Genomic DNA, 21,300 nt, shown 5'->3' on the forward strand with positions numbered 1-21,300 from the left:
TTAATTTATTATTATTGTTGCTTGAAATTCCTAACACACATTATTGAGTCTTACGTTTACAATGTCGGCGTATGGTTACTGGATCCCAAAGCATATTCCTTTACTCCTTTAGCTAAGTCTAAATGGATAACTCAGCTAAAAGAGGTAACATGATTGTTTCCATAGCATTAATGCCTCCATTCCTCAAAAGTGTCATGAACTACAATGCAGAGTGCTCTGGTTTCTCGAAGACGTCTTGTATACATTGGTGTATACTTCCTTTAGATCATTTAGCTGTGAGCAAAACCTGCTTTCCATGAGCCCAATAGGACAGTTTCCTTCTGCATTGTTTCTGAACAATAGCAATGTAAACACAAAATACAGCTTCACTGCGCGCTTGTTATTTGAGCCTAGGGCTTTATGATTTTGGTGATAACAAACACTGCTTTACCACTATGGTTCCTGACCCTGGTCCCTGGAGTACTGTTTGAGAGTTTCCTTGCTCTCAGCACACCTGATTCAACTACTAACAACCCTTTCTCAGTTGAAGTGTTCATGGAAAACACTCAAATGTCCAGGACAGGGGTTTGGGAACATGTGATGTAATGCCTCTGTTGAGTGTTTTTCTTTTATTGGCCATTAGATGGCAGCAAAAGACAGTTATGCAAGTTTTATGTGTCGACATACAATGAAATTCTTGTGCTAGAGTTGCACACTCTTACAGACACACTGCAAAAATTATAAATAGACTGTGAGCTAGTGCAAAAAATAGCAATCTGTAAACATTGAACACAGAAAAACGAGTGCAAAATTAGAAATGGTCTCTAAACTGGCAAAAAATAATAAACACAACATTGCATGCGGTCAAAAAGAGACACAGTGCACATAATCACACCCATTTCAACACAACACAGAGAAAATATAAAAATATGAAATGACTACAGAGTGATGGAGTGATCATGGGTTTGGCTGTTATGGTCTGTGGATGATCTTGCACCACACTTGCAATAGAATCACTTCCTCAAAAGGTGATAAAGGAGGGAATTATATAAATGAACTTGTGCAATGTGTCTGAGGACACAAAGAACACTGCTAAGGGATTATGTGCTACGATGGAGTGCATGTGTACGCTCTGTATATCCGGGATTTGTACAAAGGTTATAGGTAGATGAACTTCCTAAAGCGTGTTACACAAAGAAGTGCTAATTAACCTCACTTCATAGGCCAATGCTCCACTTCCCTGATCTTGATAGCATTTGATATGCAGTCCTGTCCTTCGGAATGTCACAGCTTTAGGACGGTGTTTGTGTATATTCAGATATCATGTCCACAGCATGTATGGGCCCTCCATCTCTAACTAGGGTAGGGTAGTTAGTGCCATTATTACCCCACCCTACCCTAACCCCCACCCACCCTTGATCATGTCATCCCTACTGGATTAAATGTTCCATAACCTCCATAAATTAAGATTTTACCTGCTGTCTCAAGTGCAGACAAAATCAGATGGGATGGAGGAAGGGTTGACTTGATTGATGCCAGAGGGTGGAGACAGGTTAGAGGGAGTAATATGTGTATCCACAAGCGCACAGGATCAATCCAAGGGCACACTAGGTGCTTAGGTGCATTAGACTTAAATTACATCATTACAGTGCAAACAAAGCCATCCATGGTGTCTAATGGATGCACGAACCTCATTACTATTACATCATGGTTTTGACTCATGGTCATTGTAACAAAACCTGTTAAGGGGCGCACCCTGAAAGGGATCTTGCTCTTTACCAGTGTGAACGGCACCCAAGTATAGATGAACTGTTCTGTCATGTTAGTGGCCATTATTCATGGAAAGCATAACATGACATGCGCGAGTCCCTGATTCCTGGCTGCAGACGTGTCACGTGCACGAGCCGTGAGTCATGATGCTCATCATCTGAAAGGAAAAAAAAAAAACCTCTTCATTGGAACAGAGATGTGCTGGATTGTGGTGTTTGAAAGGACAGAGTAGTAGGGAAAGATGCCGTACATGGATATTTTAGAAAATAATAAGTCAAGTGTCTTAGAAATACTGTAACACTATCTTGACATAGATGTTTGTGTGATATTGGTCCTAATCAGAGAGGAGAGGATGTGCTGTTTCTTTATTTCTAACAGTATGATGTCACACCTTTGAACGCTCTCGTGCTCGCAGAAAGGGGGGTGTGTCAGGAGCTTTACACGGGATTAAAGGGCCAGCATGGAGCTCTAACCCACAAGACTACAACTGAAGCATCGAGGTTGGCTACACTATGGAGCCAAAAGTATGTGCGCCCCTGACCATCACACCCACATGTGTATGCTGAAAATCCAATTCCAGCTGCTATAATAAGCTCCACCCTTCTTTCCACTAGATGTTGGAGCGTGGCTGTGGGAATTTGTGATCATTCAGCTTCATTAGTGAGGTCAGGCACTGATGCTGGGTAAGGAGTCTCCAGTTTCGGATCATCCCAAAGGTGTTCAGTGGGGTTGAGGTCAGGGCTCTGTGCAGGACACTCGAGTTCTTCCACTCCAACCTTCACACACCATGGAGCTCGCTTTGTGCACAGGGGCATTGTCATGTTGGAACAGGTTTGAGTCTCTTAGTTCCACTGAAGGGAAACTGTAATGCTACAGCATATATGACATTCTATACAATTATGTGCTTCCAACTTTGTGGCAACAGTTTGGGAAAGAACTACATATTGGTGAGATGGGCAGGGGTGCACATACTTTTGGCAGTATAGTGTCCAGAACCTAAACCAGCAAACAATATCTATCTATCTATCTATCTATCTATATATATATATATATATATATATATATATATATATATATATATATGTATATAGGGTATATTAGCACACACAGCTAGTTTGTTGTTCAGTCCAAGTTGTAGTTGCTGATTAATCCTAATATGTAACCATTACATGCTAAAAAAAAATGCATTTCCGGTTTTCTACAGTATGAACGTCAATAGTTTATCAGATGTGTGTGCAAACATAATCTTCAATCTCATGCAACTTGCACTATATTTGGCAATCTTAGGCTTGTCTGAACATGCCCTCGTGTGTGTGCTTGGTGTACTTCATGGGCCATGGCCCTTTAAAAGGCGATCCCACGCGCAGGGAAAGGAGGGAGGGGTGGATGACGGGTTTAATCTTTTCTCTCTCTCTCTCTCTCTCTCTCTCTCTCTCTCTCTGTCTGTCTCTGCAGTCAGTCCTTTGTATAAGTTGCACAGGAGCGCGTTTAGTGCTGAAGGAGGACGGATTTGTGGGTCTGATTTACAGTATAGAGTACACTTAGAGAACAACAGCACTAGTTTTGTTTTTGTTTTTTTTTCAGATCGCGAGGTGTAGGCTGGTGTCCCCACTTTTTTTTTTTCCTCTTTCTGTTTTGCACAGCTTTCTGTTTTGTGAACCTTAGAGTAGAAAGGAAAGCGGAGAAGGGAAGCCAAATGACTAATGCGAGCTAGCTTTCTTCATCTGACGCATCTGCGCATTTAATTTTTATTATTATTATTATTATTTGTCTTTAAATCTAATTCTGCTGCTCTTGAGAGTGCATGGAGATCTGACTGAATGGGATGGTTTTAGTGACGTTGCGGCGCTCTCTCCTTGGCCATTGGCGAAGTGCGCGTGAGATACACAGCTGCATTACATCAGTGCTCGGTCTGAGCTCGAGCGCGCCGCGGAAACGGAGCCCGGTGTACGGCGGGGAAGGCTGCGGGATCTGAACGGGTCCCGGTGAATGGTGCGTGTGTGTGTGTGTGTGTGTGTGTGTGTGGTTAGACTGTAATACACACATCATCATGTTAGACTATAAGAGTGCACAGTTCTGCCTAAGCACGTGCCATCTGTAGCCTAATTCATGTGTGTTTTCTTCTGTTGACGCTCTACAGATTGTCGGGACGCGTTCATGGCACGCGACTTTGACAGCGCGCCACTACGCGTCTAAACGTGCACAGGGGAGCTCGTGCAGCGATAGTCTACAGGTTCTGACGTCTCGATGGCTGAGACAACATCCCCCGAGCCTCTGTCCAGTCTGGACGTGGCCATAGACCCGGACTTTGAGCCTCAGAAGCGGCCGAGGTCATGCACTTGGCCGCTGCCGGAGTCCAGCTTGGCGAAGCCAGAAGCCAACGACACGTACATCATCCCGGAGGAAGAGGATGATGAGGAGGAGAGTGCAATGGCTGTTAGCGCGAACGGAGACGACGGCAGGCCCGATGCACTGAGCTCGAGCGGAGATCAGGATCAGGACCAGGAGCAGGCGGGATCGCAGACCCAGGTCGAGGCTAAAGCGCGCGCTGCTGAGGTGAATGGCCAGGGGGTGCAGCCGCAAACCCCACGCAAGTCCTCATCTCGCAGGAACGCCTGGGGAAACCTGTCCTACGCAGACCTTATCACAAAAGCCATAGAGAGCACGCCGGACAAAAGACTGACTCTGTCTCAGATCTATGACTGGATGGTCAGAAATGTCCCCTACTTCAAAGACAAAGGAGACAGCAACAGCTCCGCTGGCTGGAAGGTACGTAGGCACTGTTCGGATCCAGGTTATACCGATTTACTCATGCATGCTCATGGTAAGGTACTGGTGCTGAGTGCACGACCACAAGCAAAACAAAAACAAAAGAAACACATGTCCTGGCGGGCGCGAGCATCGCAAGACGGGCGCGCGCTTAAGCCCAGCGACAGCAGCGCCCGCGTGACTCAGTTTCGTGGCAATGCATATGACATCATATGTAAACAAAACAGTTACTCATACCTTTAAATATTTACTGAACTCGTTGTTTGAAGGAGATTTTTTTTAAAAATGGATGCATGAATAATTTCTCTGAGAGACTTATTTCAAAACAGAACAAAGAAGCATAAATCAGTGTAATGCAATGAGCTTATGCAGTGACTAAATTCCTAAGCATCCATAATTTAAGCACCACTGTTAACCTGTAATACCTTGCAAAAAAAAAAAAAAAAAAAAACACACATGAACTGACAAGTGTCTCTCTCAGGCCTTTTGTAGCCTGCTGCGTGTTGTGTCTTGCAGGACATAGGCTATGGGCCTAAACAAAAACAAGTTATTATCCTGCTCTGGCCACACCATGCTAATGATTCTCCAGTAATTAATGCTGAGAGACACACACCTCCATAGTGTGTGAAATGCAATATCTATAGGCATCTGGTGGAGAATTTTTATGAAATCTTTTAAAAAAAAAAAAAAAAAAGGCGTGACTTGTTTCCTATTTCTACAGCATGGCCACTTTACAGTAAACCTGCCTGGGCATGTTCCAGTCAAGGTTTGCTCATAGGTTATTCCACACACATACTGCGTAAAGGTGGCTAGACACTAGACGATGTATATAACTGTAAGAGAAGTCAACAGCGGAGAGCATCTTACACCTAACTGACTCCTCAAGCATCTTGGAAATGACTACTAGCTAGTTGATTAGCTAACAGTAACAACAGGCCTGATGATAGTTAGCTATAAGCAAATAGCAGGCCAAAATGTAGGCGTTTATGGACATCTGCACTGTGCTGCGTAACATAATATTAGATAACGTTACAGGTTAGATCTGACTCACTGGCTAGTTCATACACCTTCAAAAATTACATACATTAAAAAATATATATATAAATATTTGAGTTACTTCAACACAAGTGATGAAAATCCACATAATTTATTCTTGTCTTTCTTTTCTTTCTTTGGTCTGACTTTGTTTTTACAGCATGTTTTTCATAGCAAGTTGCTTTTCAGGTGCAAAGCTGCGTTCTTGTTTTGAACTGGGTCACTTAATGAATCCGATAAACCTCTTCACACGTTCAATTAGCTCGAACTTTTTTTATAGCACCTACGCAAAGTGTTACTGTAATGTCTGTGCTACTTAGGGGTTATTGGTTAAATCATATTTCGCAATTTAACTTAGGACATAACTTACCCTAATCTTAAAAAAAGTCCCACATTCAGTACACCTGTTTGGAATTCTTTTACATTCCCCATCTGTAGAATGAACGTGTCTTCCCCTTTGTGTTGCGTGTTTGTGTTGTGTGTGTGTGAGTGTGTGTGCGAGTCTTCTTGACTTGGTTATCAGTTGAATAAATAAAAAAAATGAGAGGCCACTGGAGGTTTCACTGAAACCTCCACTGGATGTATGAAGAATCTACACTGGATTAATGAAGCTTCAAATGCCCCAAATCTCAGGACCTATAAGATACACTGTCACGAGTTAAAATTTAGATGTATTTAGACATAGATGGTCAGAACCAGTGGGACTGGAGTAACAACCAGAGATTTGTGTCTCACCGTTCCTAAAATTTGGAGTGAAAACAGCACAGATTGCCAAAATTGCTATACTGTATATACATCATTATAGTCTTTGCTGTGTGGTGGAATCTGTGCTTATGAGGTGTAACCAGACTCCTCAGATTTAGGCACATGCATTCAAATCATAAGAATCTGGTTACATTTATTTGGACGAGATTTCACAACACAGCAGAAATGGCAAAGGTGTGCCTTTAGCATGGATTGCAGCTATGACTATCACTAACACAGATGATCCTTTTTTTCTTGAATAGAAATCTTTGGGACAGTCACACAGACCACATTGCTGTCTGTTTTACTGATGTACACTCGTCAAAATAGCCCTAATGTAAACAAGCATGGGTCTATACATTAGTTTCTTCGGCCCAGTTTTGTTTAAAAGCACGTGTGGCGAGTGCTGTGTCCCAGTATTGAGCTCCGTTTAGCACAGTTAGGTCAACACATATGACCAGACATGTGAAGCAGTCGAGGTCATCATTGCTATACTTTCAGTATAGTCAGGTCACATTGGAGAACACAAACCACCCCGTATGGCTTTTTGTTGTGCCATACATGCACACACCTTGCTTCAGATAGCTTTTGTTCTCCGTTATTGTCTGAGAAATGTCCTATATGCTCCAAAACACATTCCTTCCTAGAGCTATACCGAAGTTCTGGCACAGTGCCAGCATGTCGAATTAAATGTAGACAATTTTTTTGTTTTAAAAAAAAGGAGGCAGGCAAATGATCTCATGCATTTGAGTTGTGTATGTTTAGCTCAGAGGGTGTGTACGGATGGATCTTCTGCCCCATGCGTTTTCAAATTAGTGTGATACCTAATGCGTCATCTTAGGACAGGGCTGGTTTAACCTGCGTGAGGAGGTCAGGGGATGGTTTTTTAGCTCCTGGTTGCACACATACTGTACATAGGGCTACTATAGAGAAATGAAGCCTCACTACGGTGTGTCTGATGAGCATATCTAGACGTCAGGACGGACTTTCCTTTGTTCTGCTGGGGTCTGCTGCAGTTAGAGAAGAGGGGGATGGGGTAGGACGGTCAGCATAGGTAATAATGCAGTGCTCATAAACTCCCAGTCGCCAGTCCATGAAACAGTACGGAGCTATGCAGTGTGGAAGAGCCAGCGGGGACTCTTCTAATAATCTATCACACACTGTTATGTGTGGATGTGAAATAGTAGCAGGGTGAAAGATAATTTATTGATTTAGCATTCCACTGAATGAACTCTAATGCCAAATGATTTACTCCACACTTCTTTCTAAGATACTTAAGTTGTTCACTCGTATTTCGGGTTCTTTTATTAATTTTTAAATGAATGCACGTTTCGTTTCCCCATGTGTATATTGGGTGCTTTGGGGTCACTGTGCAGCAATCTGGGGGAGTCTGTAACACCTGCTGCTGGGGGCACGGAGAAGACTTGCATGTCTGAACTAACAGAACTGAGAGGATCGGTGTCACTGCCTAGTGAGTGGGGGCTTTATATATATAAGTCCTTCATTTAAAGGCAATTATGTCTTCTGCCTCATTCACTGAAACACAGAGCTCAGTGCCCAAGCCTGCAAAACAGTGAGTATTGACTGAATAAATACGTGTGGGGTGAAGCACAGGGATGCATTTCAGCAGCACTCCGTCTCGTATCATATCTGTAGCGCTGTGCCTGATTCGTATGTGCTCATAAGTAAATAATGTGTTCTTTTGTAGGGTCATGTGATTGGTGGTTGTTGCCATGGTTGCCCATGTGTGGTGTAAGTTCACGAGAGGGTGAGGTGGTGTGGGCGCCTCTCTGGCTGGCACTGCTACCACAAAGCATTTGTGTGTGTGTGTGTGATTGTGTGTGGGGTGGAAAAAAAAGGTGAGCGAGGGTGTTTTGTCAGCGAGGATAGTCATAGGTTTTTCAGATGGTCATGTGTTGCCATGGTAACTCGCAGAGCCCAGGGTGACAGGGCTACGAGAGTACAGATACATTTCCATCCAAATGTTTTCTTGATGGAAATCTTGAGCAGATTTCCAAAACGTGTATAAATGTGTCTCCATCAATTACGACTGCATTTATTCAGAGCTGGGGTAACAGTATGAACACACACGCTCATGGAGAGACTGAAAGGCACGCTCCTTTGTCTGAAATAATTTATTGCATCATGTCTTTATCAAGCCACCAATGTTTCCATGTCAGTCAAGCCTGAGCTTGTTCTGTCTTTAATATTAAGGGTTGCTTATGTGCAAATTCAGAATTTGCATCAGTACAGGTGGTTGGGAAGTGTGTAGGAGGCTATTAGAAATGCGTGTAGTGTTGAGTATTTTAGTTGCCCCAGTCCACCCACCCCCAAAGAAAATTTCGGCACAGTGGTGCAGCTTCACGGTCCCCGGTTCGATCCAGAGCTCGGGTTACTATCTATACAGCGTTTCTATGAATGTTCTCCCCATGTCCTTCTGGGTTCCTCTGGGTTCCTCTGGTTGCCTGTAGGTGTACTGGCTGAGATAAATTGCCCCAGGTGTGAATCAGTGTGTGAATGTGTGTGTGTACGGCGCCCTGTGATGGACACGCGTCCCATCCCTCCATATACACGATCATGGAATGAGCGAGCCTCGTCTCTGCTCAGTTTGGCTCCTGCTATATTGACATGACAACAAGCAATAAACATCATAACGCTGTGCATATTCTGAGATTCTGAGGCGTCCACTAGGCGACAAACGCTTTTGGATTTCTTGGTCTTGCCACCAAACCCGCCCCCCTCCCTCTGATACGCTCTTCACCAAAACACTCTGACCCAAAGCTTTTGAAAGTTTAATTTGTTTTCCTCACGACCTGTCCTTTCCAATTACGGCTGTGTGCCACGGCAGTGGTGCTGAGCAGGGGAGGCTAAATTGTTCTTGATTAAAAATTAATTGACTACAATAAAGCTAGCATTCTGTGTCAGGAGCTCCTCATTGAGATGGCGCTGATGAAAAGAAACGGAGCTCTGGATTGAAAAAAATGAAGAAACGGACACTCTTTAAAGACTTGCGCAGTCTAATTCATCCGTTTGAGTGGCCCGTGTGGATAATTACTGCCCCAGCAGCCATTATGGAGTGAGATCTCAGTTAACATTACGCCAGATTAATGCTGTGGCTTTTATTACATTTTTTAATCCAGAATCAAAGGTACTTTATCTCACTCTCCATTTTCTTTAGTACCTAGCATTTCTTGGTTACTTATCCTCCCTTTTTACTATGTCACATCTAGTGACAGCATATCATATGGGACCATAAAAACCATAAGATCTATTGTTATGGTTGTGATTTCCAGTGACCCTAAGTAGGGACAATGGAGGATTGAAGCGTGGCCCAGGTGTGGCTCATAGCCTAAATCATTCGTCAGCCAGCATAAAGATCTAGTGTGCCCTCTCTAGGGAAGAGCTGAGCTAAGCAGAGCTGGACAAAGAGAACAATGGAATGAGCTGGGTATGTTAGTGGACGATTGATGGTGTTTGTGTTGTCTGTCCGAGCTTTGGTTTACACCAAGTTTGTCAATTGAGACTTCTGTTTTGAATCTTGATGTTTATCAAAGACGTCGTTAATTCACTCCCTTTTTCTGGGAACTGCGACATTCCTGTTCACTTCCTTTTCAGTAGTCCCCTACAGACCGGCGCTGCTCTGTGACTGAACAAATGGCTGTTTTATTCATAGCAGCCACATGCAAGTATGAAATTTGACAGTCAAAGCTGCTGTAATGTATACATGAGCTGTCTTCATACTCAGGTAGAAACATATATAATGTGGGAATAAACCACTTAGGTCTCCTTTCAGACTTTAGAAAGCGTAAGTTTGGCTAGCAAAGTTTCATTTCAAGCCCTGTGTGTGCTGATTTGTACTGTATGTTGGAAAGAGTTACACTAAGCTGAAAACACTAAGCTACTTTATCGTACAGTATGTTCTAAATAAGAGAGGTCAGTTGAGGGCTTAGCTCTACAGGCACAGCAATCGAGGACTCGCATTTAGCATGCGGCTAATGCGTGTAAAGAGGACGGTTGTCCACACGCTATCTGAGGCCCTTTATCACAAATTTCCACACGTTTAGTGTTTGCACACCTGTCTTAACTGTAACCCCAGGGCAGCCCTGAGTATGTGTGAGCAGGCGTGCTGGAAAAGTGCAGTGTCAGGACTCGAGCCTAAGTCCTGCAGTAAAGTTTCAGTGCTTGTTCAGGATCTCCCATTTCACTCACAGTGGGCGAACAGGTTTGTGCCTGTAACGCTATCAGCACTTGACACACATTAAAGGCTGCAGCTCTAATCTAGCGACATACAGCTGAGTTGCTTTTGTGGCTAGATTTGTGTGTTCTTTCGGTTTTGTTCACTCTACTTATTACTTATCCTCCCCCATTTTCTCTCTCTCTCTCTCACTCTCTCGTCCCTTTTGCACTACAGGGTTTATGAGGGCATGAAATTGCTCCAGAGCTCCAAGGCATATGGAGTCCTGGCTTACTCAGACTACTATCGCTCTCTCTTTCTCTCTTTCTCTTTGCATGTCTGTCTTTCCTGTACCCACTGTTAATAGCTGACGCTTCACACATTTTTGCAATTAGGTCGCAATCTGTATTCTTAGAACGTGCACTCTTACAAGAAATGTTTGGTAGTTTGGTGTATATGCGTGCATCAAGACTGGGCTTACAAAATGTGCAGGAGTGGGAGGTTTTTACTCTAATGCTTCATTCTGGTCAGGGTCAGTCTAGTTTAAATTACTAATCTGTAACGAAGCTTGTTAAAAAATATCACATGCAGGTGCAAGCCAAAATAAAAATTGTGGAACCAGGATTGGACAAACTTTCTATAAGAGTGGGTAGATTGGGATTTTTCCAAGAATAAATAAATAAATAAATAAATTCCCACGCATGCCTCTACATTGGCTTTCTTATTATTCCAAATCAGACTCTTTAAATCAGAAAAAAATCAAGATTGGATTTAAACAGCTGCAGAGTAAAGTGGAGGACATCGTAATAAATGGTAATCTACAGGAATTACATTAACATAATAACATGTGGTATAGTTAAATAGCTCCTAGATGTTCATTCTCTTGCCAGAGAAGACTAGATAACTAAGTTTAGTGGAATGGAATTGGAGTGAATTAATAAAATGGTTGTTGGGGAAACACTCCTTTTATTTTTTTTTACTGTCGTGAAGGCAGGCATGACCTCTCACAAAAAGAACCGCGCACCCGTGTTCACATGCTAGCTGACAGAGAGTAGTCATGGGCAGTGCTTAATCAGCCACATGCCAGCCTTTCAGAGGTGCACACAAGCATGCATGCATGCAAGCATTCTAGATGTTTCTAAGCCTTCATGTGTGAAAGAGGTTATAAACATAGCCAGAGCATGCCTGCGTAGAAGAAAGGCAATATTGTTAGCCTGGCTTTCAGCAAGCTTGGGATGTGAAAGAGTACACACACAGCATACTTTACCATGCATTAAAGCAGCTATGGTGCTAGGGCTTCTTAGTGGACTCACTGCTTTAAACAAATGAATGCCAATCCAGTGCATTCACAGAACAGATTCTCACACTGATTGGAGTCCCACATGCAGAGCGCACAGGGTCACAGGCTTTAGTAAGTTCACTTTCCCGTGTCTGCATCCAACCCCCTCCTGCCCATTAATCCCCCATGTGTTAGCCTGTTGAGTGAGGCCTCTTTCTACAGCACACATGGACGCACACAGACCAGCACAGTGCTCTGTTCGCATGCTTCAGAGCCCGTGTTCAGGTTCCCTTATTTGTATGTTTAGGTATGTGCGCCAGTCTACTCCTCTTTTTTCCCTGTGGGCGAAAGTAACACTGGTTTTAATAGTGTGTGTCAGATGATATGCGTCATACAGTATATATGTGTCAGATTATATGATATATGATGCATTTTCTTGCTTCTATTACAGTTTTTCAGTAATATTTCCATAACACTAAGAAGCATATGTTAATACAGACTCCTGAACTGAAGCAACTGCAGTGACTAACCCTACGTTCACACTCTCTCGTGTCACATGTAGTTCGTCCCTAGTGAGCGTGAAGCGACTGCTAGCCCAGTATACAAATTACACACACCACTTTTGCATAAAATGTATTGTAAGTTCAATTTTTCATGTTACGTGCTAGGCTTCGTGCTCGTTTTTCTAGCACATGTACTAGTCACATACACTCATCAGAGACACCAATGACTTCTGCTTCTTCCTTTCCACACTTTATTTCTTGTCGCTTTGTTGCTCGCTAGTGTGAACATAGGTTAAGGCAGGGAGAAGGGTGCAAGAGCGTCCAGCTGTATCAGAAGACAGAAAGCTCCTAATGCGTACGCGCATGGGCATTGTTTCATGTAAAATACAAACTGTAACAGCCCTAATTTGGTCAATCTCTGAATTAGTGATTGCGTTCCTTCTCCTCTTCTACCTCTTCTTCAGTGAGGAGGCCCGGATCACACCTTATCTCTCTCTAGCTCCTTTTTTTAAATCTCAGTTTAGCAGACGGGAGACTCGACTCACTCTGACATGTACAGTAGTGCGAGTTTGAGTGAAACCTGACATTTCTTTTTCTCAAATTTGTTGCACCGAGCAGAACAGCACCACTAATTTGAGTAGGCAAACAGCGCATCTTTCAGCGTGCCAGAGTATCTTTCCAAGCTATATCCAGTGCTTTGGTGCGTAGAGGACAGCACGGTCACATGACCATGTAGATCCCTGAAAAGTGACAAAAGTGGAGCCCTTTTGTCCTTCCTTTCCAGTAATGGGGTTGTGAATATCTACAACAGTGCCAACTAGATGTAATACAAACGTACAAATATTGTATGTTAAGAGGGTCTGCAAGCCAGTTCCAGGTGTTCAAGATGATACGCCATGATACGTCAGATATGCTGACTTTTTCCATCCTCTAATCAGAACAGTGGCTTGTACGCCAGCAAGACACGTGTTGATAATGTAGCATTCTTTTATCAGCTTAGAAGTAGTTTTTAGTCAGTTAGCTATAATAAAACTTAAAGAAACCTTCTCACACATCGTCATAAATATGTCCACAAAGTCGTATATGAAGTACGTCTCTTGAGAAACAGGAAATTGGACGTCAGGCGTTGTGCAAGGCAAGCAAAAGCGCTTAGACTATAGACTCATGCTCACGAACGTACATATGAAGATACTGGAAGGAGAAAAAATGGTGGTTGAGAGAGACAGATTAGGAAAAACGATAGATAGATAAACAAGCACATCAGCAGTCCAGCAAGACTGGATCATTATCTAGTTGGTGGTGACATCACTGTTTGCCTGAGAGGGCTTTTAGCCTGATTAATTTACCATGTGGAGTGTCATGTCTGTAGGATTGCTTTTGTGTTCAGTAACACACTGTATAATGGATCATATGGCCAGTATTTTTGGTTTGTACTCACCATCAATTTAGCAAACATTCAAGCTGTCTTTGCCTTTCACGCTCATTTCTCTCTCTCTCTCTCTCTCTCTCTCTCTCTCTCTCGCTCTCTCTCTCTCTCTCTCTCTCTCTGTGTGTATACGGGTTAATGTGCCTTTCCCGTCTCCTTCTCTTTTGTTTGTTTTGCTTTTCTTTCACCTAGTATTTCTTTCCCTCTTTCTCCCCCGCTTCCTGCAGCTGTGCCGATGCTTCAGAGGTTTTTCCATGAAAACACAAAAAAGCTGCACGTGCAAAAAAAAAAAAAAAAGTACACACACACACACACACACACACACAACCTCAGACTACAACAGTGATGCTTTGCTAGGTTTTGTGTGCAACAGACACTGTATTGCACATTTTGATCAAATGTTGTAAAAAAAAGAATGTAGTCATGTTGAATTTATTACAACTGTAGCAGATCTAGAAAGCTTTGCATAAATATTGACCTTTTCCACAGGGATTAATTGGGATTATATTATCATGAATGTACACGAAATAACCCATAATATTGAAAGGAGGGATCTATACTCTATAGTTTGAAATTATTTCCAAATAAAAGTAACGTAGAAGTTGTGATTGTGTAAGTATGCACTCGTGTTTGTGTGAAACCTGTAAGTTCTGATGAAACCTGTTGCCATCGGAAGTCACATCATTAGCTGACCTGAGCTCCATTAAAGTGTCACATGATCTCAAAATAAATACACCTGTTCCTAGAAGAAAGAGAACATACCACGAAAACCCGGAAGCTATCACAACAAGTCCAGGACAGAGTTCTGGAAAAGTATTAATCAGAGATTGGTTATTAAAACGTGTCCCACACTTTTACCGGCCCATGGATTGATTATTAAAAATGAAAAGAATATGGCACAAGACGAGGAAATCTACGAAAAGCCAGGGCGTTAGTCTTAGAGAAGCAACCGAGAGGCCACATTACGAAATGTCTAGTCAAGTCAAGTGGCTTTTTATTGTCATTTCAACCATAGACAGCTGCCAACGAGATAACATTGAGATAAGCTTATACCGTATATGGACATAGCAGTTATAGGAGTAGCAGCCAGGCAGAAAGTATAGTAGTATTTTTATGAATACAGTGTTCACAAGAAACGTTCAATGGGATGAGTACTTATGCAAGGCACCGTCTGTGCTGCAGATTTGTGTCCGTGTGAATGTAAGGTCTTTGGTCTGTAAGGATTAGGGATGTCGTAGCAGTCAGGTGCCTGATCATGTGAGCGGCTCTCAGTATGTATATGTGATTACACTGGGTAGAACAGTCAGTGAATCATACAGTAATCTGCTTGCTTCAGCTGATTACATCTCCCACATCATCACACCCAGATACCATGACCATGCGAGGAAGCGCACAGAAAGAGTGAGAAGGACTAATTGAGTGAAAGAAAGAGAGAGATGAATTGAAGACAAAAAAAAGAACAAAGGTAGCCGCTGAGGGCAGATGAGGGAAGCCCTTTATCAGCCTGATTTTTATCACTGGCTAATCAGACGGCTTGATGAGGTCACCAGACGGTTGCAGACATAGGACTATTAGTGACCTTGAATGACAGTTTCTGTAGTAATAGTTATCATGTTCACCTAAAATGTGAAAGATGACCAGGCAGAAATGTGACCATTCTGGTTGCTTTAGAGCGCTGGGAGTGCCTGAGCGCCGCTGCTGTGCGCTTGAGTGAAGCCCAAAGCATCCAGCTTTTTTGGATGACTGTGTCTGCCTAAGTTAATGACCCTAAATTGAAATAAATGTGTCTAGAAATTAGACGAGGAAAAAAAAACGAGACTGAAACCAGTATCACTGGTCAGTTCACATTGCTGAGTGATGCTTCTTGTGTAATTAGAAAGAAGTCCATGCAGCAGGACACTTAAAAGTGTGTGGGTGTGACTGGCAGGGAAAGGGCATGGCCTCTGTGTTAAACTTTCTAAATGATCGGTCTAGTCATGAGCGTCTGTCTGTCTGTCTGTCTCGGTTTATAGTCGCTCTGTCTCTCTCTGTACCTCTGTTAGTAAGCAAACCTTTTTCCGTGATGGTCCATTTCCCCCTTCGTACTCCATTTTCAGACCCTTTCTCTGTTTCAGTCTGTTTCTGGCTAAACTGTATGAAGAATAGAAGAGCTGACGCGATTGGTTAGACAGCACTCCGCCCCCACATGTGACTGGCTGGAACATTCAGTGGGCCACTCAGCGCAGTGGAAGTGTATGTAGGTCAGTGTGTAGTGTGGCTGCACAATGTGTGTGTCTGTGTGTGTGTGTGTGTGCTGTGACCGTTGTACCCTGGCAGCCCTCCAGCTCACTCCTTCAGAGAGAGAGAAGAGAGGGGGAGGGAGAGAAAGAGAGAGAGAAAGAACCACAGAGAGTTGACAGAGAGGCCTCCTACACTCCAACTGTAACTCACAGAGGGGAAAAAAAATAAACCACAGCTACAGTATGTTCAATTTCTGTAAAATTTAGGGGAACCTTTGCAGTTAGATTAAAATTACACAATCATTTCAAGATGAAATGTTTTGTTTTTTTTTTTGTAAAAAAAGAGGGTGCACTTGCAGAACATTGACTTGTTACCATGGTGACAGGTCAAACCAGCTTGCTTTTCAAACTGGTGCCTTTTTGTTTTCCAGTAGCGTCACTGGCTGCTCCCTCTGCATTCCACTTGCGTTTTGCTCTTTCCAAATCCCGCAGGAAATGATTTCCTCTGGGAGTCTGTGCCCTAAATTTGCCCTCTTCTTCCTTGGAACTCCACTCGCCACTTGCTGCACACGTTGAAAGTGTGACGAGCTGCACGAGTTTGCGCTAGCCGCAGGGATATACAGGATAAACCCATCTGAAAAATCTAACACACACACACACACACACCCATCAGCGCAAACCTGAGTTGTCACTTTGGTCGTGTCATCACACTGCAGCTGTCTAGACCAAAAAGCCACTCTGAACACTCATAAGCTTCGTTGGCTTTGCATTTTACAGCTCTAAAAGCAAACACACACACACACACACACACACACTGTAAAGGTCTGTCAGAGAACTTAATGCTCTGCCAATAAATTATTCACTGATGGTATGCTCAGACTTTACCCAGATTTCAGACAGCCCACACACATATGTGCATGCAGCTTCTCTAAAGACGGTGCACAAGCGATGAATGCATATCTTCAGCAGTATATGCAGTTCAGGAAGAAGTTAAACTATAAGACCACATTGCTATTTATAACCCCAAAAAACACAGAATAAATGCAGAAGTAGTCAGCTTTCAGCAATAGCTTTGGGTTCAGTGTGGCTTTGCGGTTGGTTAGAAAAGTCACAAAAGTCTTCCTAAAGTCCTCTTAAGCCGTGGTGTGAGAAGGCTATATTTACACAAGGTCTCCACTTACACTCTTAAACACACAGAAAGAACCAGAGCTGCAGAGAAAGACATGTGAGACAGTCAGGACACACCTTTTGAACAAAGTGTCTAAACTGATGGATTGAGTGGAAACCAAGAACGAACTACATCACGTTCTTGGAGTCGTGTGATCTGACCAACACGACTATCTGTCTGCAAGAAAATATAAAGATACTTCCTTTTTTTTTTCCACTAGCTATCTAAAACCACAGTGACTAAGCTATTGTATGTAACACGTGATGTTACAGCTAGGGGATTTGTCTGGAAATTGTTGCATTTGAATCAGCTCCTGAGACTAGTCTCCTAAGAAAACACACATTTGGTGTGAGCATAACGAATCCTTTTTTTTTTTTTTTGCTCTCCTTCTCTTTTTTGTGTAGCCAGAGATTGTTAAAAACTGCACTCAGGACACTTCTCGAACTTCGTGTGCGTGCTCGGTGTGCGTCTAAGCATCCAGGTGCGCTCACACACACTCTGTGTTTCATGTAAAGGAATACGTTTTGCACATACCCATGGACAAATGAACACGAAGCTCTTGGAAAAGTATTATTGTGATTATGTGAGTCCTGAGGGAGGGCGGAGGCAGGTGTTGGGTTTGAGGATTTCTGTGTAAGAGCGTGTTGCTTTGCAGGTTTTTCAAGTCGTCCATGCTCATCTTCTCTTTTTTTCACGTTTTGTCAAGTTTTTTTTTTTTTCTCCCCGAAGAATTAACAAGCGAGCCCTTCAACAGGCACAGAAGGGTTGCGAGACTATTTTTCATCCCTTCCTCACCTATTCTTCTCTTCATCTCTCTTTTTTTTTTGGCTGAGTGGTGAAATATATGTGCACTTCACGCATGGGAGGTTGTGAGTGAAGGTCCATTTCTTTTCTTGAGAAGAACAGGGTAAAAGGTGTGTAACTGTTTTGGCCCTGGTCCAGTGTGTGTGTGTGTGTGTGTGTGTGTGTGTGTGTGTGATATTCTGGCACCATGCCAGAAAGCTCCACAAAGACGAGAGATGGTTACTCTCAGGTTTTTGTTCAGGGTTTTACCACTAAAGTCACTAATTCAGGTTGGAGGGTTGGATTTCTTTTTTTTTTTTTTTTTTTTTTTTTTTTAAGCTCACAATAAGAGAGATAGTTAGCTACTTCAGCAGGACAGTTTTCCTTCTTGTGCAATCAATATATAGTAGCCAACGTGGCTAGTCTTCTGCTGTGTGGTTTCAAAATATCTGGACTAATTGTGCCCTAAGGTATTCTAAGTCAAATAGACTAACCACTGCAACTTGTTCTTCAAGTAAACCTTACCTCATCTTAGCAAACAAATCAAATATCAATATTTAATAGCTTACTACCAAGCTGCATTGACCTATTCATCCTGGTTTTGCAAGTGTTCCTGCTTTATTTCTATGAATATCGTAGAAATATGAGTAACATGAGAGCGAGTTCATGGCTATGAATCGCTAAATGAGGTCCATGCTGCTTTATTGTAAGTGAAATGGGACAATAGCAACTTTAGCATCCATTGTGAGATTTTGCACACATGTTGTAGCACACGTACATTACTTTGGGGGGAAAAGAAAAACAAACTCTGGCATGATGAAGTATTATGAGAAGAGTGAGGCAAGAAGATCAATATTCGAGCGTGAGCTGGGGGCTCGGAGTGTTAGTCTGCGATCTTTGAAGGGTTTCAGTGGGTTTCATCATGCCTCTGAGCTACATTACTGAAAACGCGCCTCGCAGAGCCAGAACAAAGACGCAGAGAGAAACAGAGAGAGAGAGAGAGAGAGAGAGAGAAGGAAATGGAGAGTAAAAAGTGGACAGAATGAAAGAGGGACAAATTGGAGTGTCTTGTCTGTTGTTGTACAAAGAAAAGGCCAAGTGCATAAGGTCCAAGGAGGTTTGTTTACTGTTTGTGATGATTGCTCTTTTTTTTTTTGTTGTTTTTTTCTTTAAACTTTGCCAGTGTTAGATTGGGTTGTAAAAAAAAAAATATGACGCAACAAGCTTTTCAGGGAGTGCAAAGTAGTCACTGGGAACTACGTCTGCTGTACAGAAGGGGGGGAGGAAAAAAAAAAAAGTAAACGATACACAATCATACATTTTATTGTGTATTTATCCATCCATGTGCTTTTTTTTTTTTGTACTAATTCATTAGTCAGCATTGACAAATAGTGGTTTTGTGTGTAAATGTGTCTTTGCGCAACACTGCCGAAGCAGGTCGTGCCGTCGGTCACAAAACAAATGGCTCCCCAAACTGAAAGCAATACAGCGTCTCGGCTTGGATGACAAAAAAGTGCGTGTTTTGGTGGATGTGTGCCTTCATTTTTCTAATGCTGCCACGTAGAAGCAGAAACAGGAAGTCATGTGACTTGAAAGTCAAGGGAATAGGAACTAAGGGGTGTGTGTACATGTGTGTGTGTGTATGTGTGTGTGTGTGTGTGTGTGAGGGGGGGATGAGAATTGCTGCTACAGCAGAAAATCCCATGACATGCATTCTTCTGCGACTGTACTGTGTTTCCCTTTTTTTCACTACTTCTCATCATGGCCTTTACGATCCGTATGTTTGCTCACCGCTCGTCCTAGGTACACGATTAAACGAGTAAATTCTCCTCTTTTAGCTCCTAGATCAGATCTGAGACTTAATATGAGATTCTGCACCTTTCCGTTTTTTTGTTTTTTTTTTATTCAGCGTTATTTATCAGACCAGCATATGACACAGCTTGCTGTATCACACATGACCTATGCTGTGGTTATATTATGACCTAGTTGTCAGAATAGCACATCATATCTCTGATGCAATCGTAAATGTCCTATACAGCCTAGGAATTAAAAAAAAAAATGACCAAGACGAGGGTTAATTTCATGCAGGTAGGTCTGCGTATCCCGATGATATTTTATCAACTGGAATTTGATGCTGTATTCATCAGTACATGCATGTATCATGGAAAAAAGATGGAGGTTCATTTTCCTTTGCAGTGAGCCGTGCATGCGGGCAGGTTTGACCTAGACTGATGAGCTCAGCAAAGTAGAGTGTAGCACACACACACACACACACACACACGGAGCTACTGCCTAGTACAGATAAGGCTGCGAGTCAGACTCTGCAGTAACATTAAGATCGTTTAGAACGTAATATGAAAATATCAGCACACACATCTGTGGTGAGGTCTGACTCCAAAAACCCGACGGAAAAAAAAACCCTTTCAGTAAAACCTCCAACATATTTACTTTAGATGTCACTGTTTGACACGCAAGAAAGCAACAGATATTATGTTTTTCAGAGGAGTTCATCAGGCCCCTTAAGCCAGCCGCACCCTGCTGTCTTTTTTTTCTTCATTTCTTTCTTTTGCATTCTATCCATCTCTCTCTAAATAAAAAATAAAGCAGAGAAAGACTTCTTTTTTTTTTTTTTTTTTAATGGACCCCAGATGGGCATGTAAGGGCCATACAGAAGGTCTGCTGAGCAAAACACTAGTCATGTCATATGTCACATATTCGCCCTCGTACATAACCCTGTTTCTCTCTGACGGTGTCCTGAGAGCCGCAGTTTCATAAAACCACTTATATGGAACTAAAGGGCAGCGAATGACACCATTGTGTCATTTTGATGACTTCAGAAAAACAGCTGTGAAATATCGAAACACTTCCTGCAACTGTATCACGTATCACGAGACACTGGAATCAGCGTGGACTGGGTGGTGTGATCAGCGGTGGTTTAACTGAATTAGCTTTTCAACCTACATGTGTCTTGGCAGTGCCAGCACCAACGTCTGGTCAAAGGTCTGATTGAAAATGTCGCTGTGATATCAGTTTTTGGCAGGTGGGGCCAGAGCTTAAAGAACACAGTGTTCTTCACTGTAGCTAAAAATACATTTGTGTTGCCCAAAGTTTATGTGTGGTTTTAAGTGTGTGTGCGTGTGCGCAAGTATGCCCAAGGCCACGCAGGGTGTCCGGTTAAGCCCTAGGGCCTGGATATCCATTACCATAGGAGGTGCTGGAATTGGTAAGGGGTAGTGGGCCAGACAAGCGGGAAGTGGATTGAGCAACAGGGGACTAGCATGTGTGTATGCACATGAGTCGTGTTTACTGAAGTGTTAAAGCTCGTGTTTCATTTTGCGGCCTGGGCCAAGCAAATTAATGTCATCCATTAATTTAGGGAGCTAAAATGTCTGTCGGTCTTTTTTTTTTTTTTTTTTTTTCTTGCTGGTGTAGCACGATTTGTCGGTCATGC

General features: G+C 42.7%; 1 protein-coding gene across 1 annotated transcript in view; it reads left to right on the plus strand.

The window, feature by feature from the left end:
* Positions 1–3,133: 3,133 nt before the first annotated feature.
* The window catches only part of foxo3b (forkhead box O3b), a 29,783-nt gene continuing 11,616 nt past the window's right edge, over positions 3,134–21,300 (plus strand). The window contains exons 1-2 of the mRNA XM_026918057.3: positions 3,134–3,741; positions 3,890–4,518. Coding sequence (XP_026773858.1) covers positions 3,997–4,518 — 522 coding nt within the window. The 5' untranslated portion in view covers positions 3,134–3,741; positions 3,890–3,996. The remainder of the gene's footprint in view (positions 3,742–3,889; positions 4,519–21,300) is intronic.

This window comes from Pangasianodon hypophthalmus, chromosome 30 (genome assembly GCF_027358585.1).
Source record: "Pangasianodon hypophthalmus isolate fPanHyp1 chromosome 30, fPanHyp1.pri, whole genome shotgun sequence".
Classification (NCBI taxonomy): domain Eukaryota; kingdom Metazoa; phylum Chordata; class Actinopteri; order Siluriformes; family Pangasiidae; genus Pangasianodon; species Pangasianodon hypophthalmus.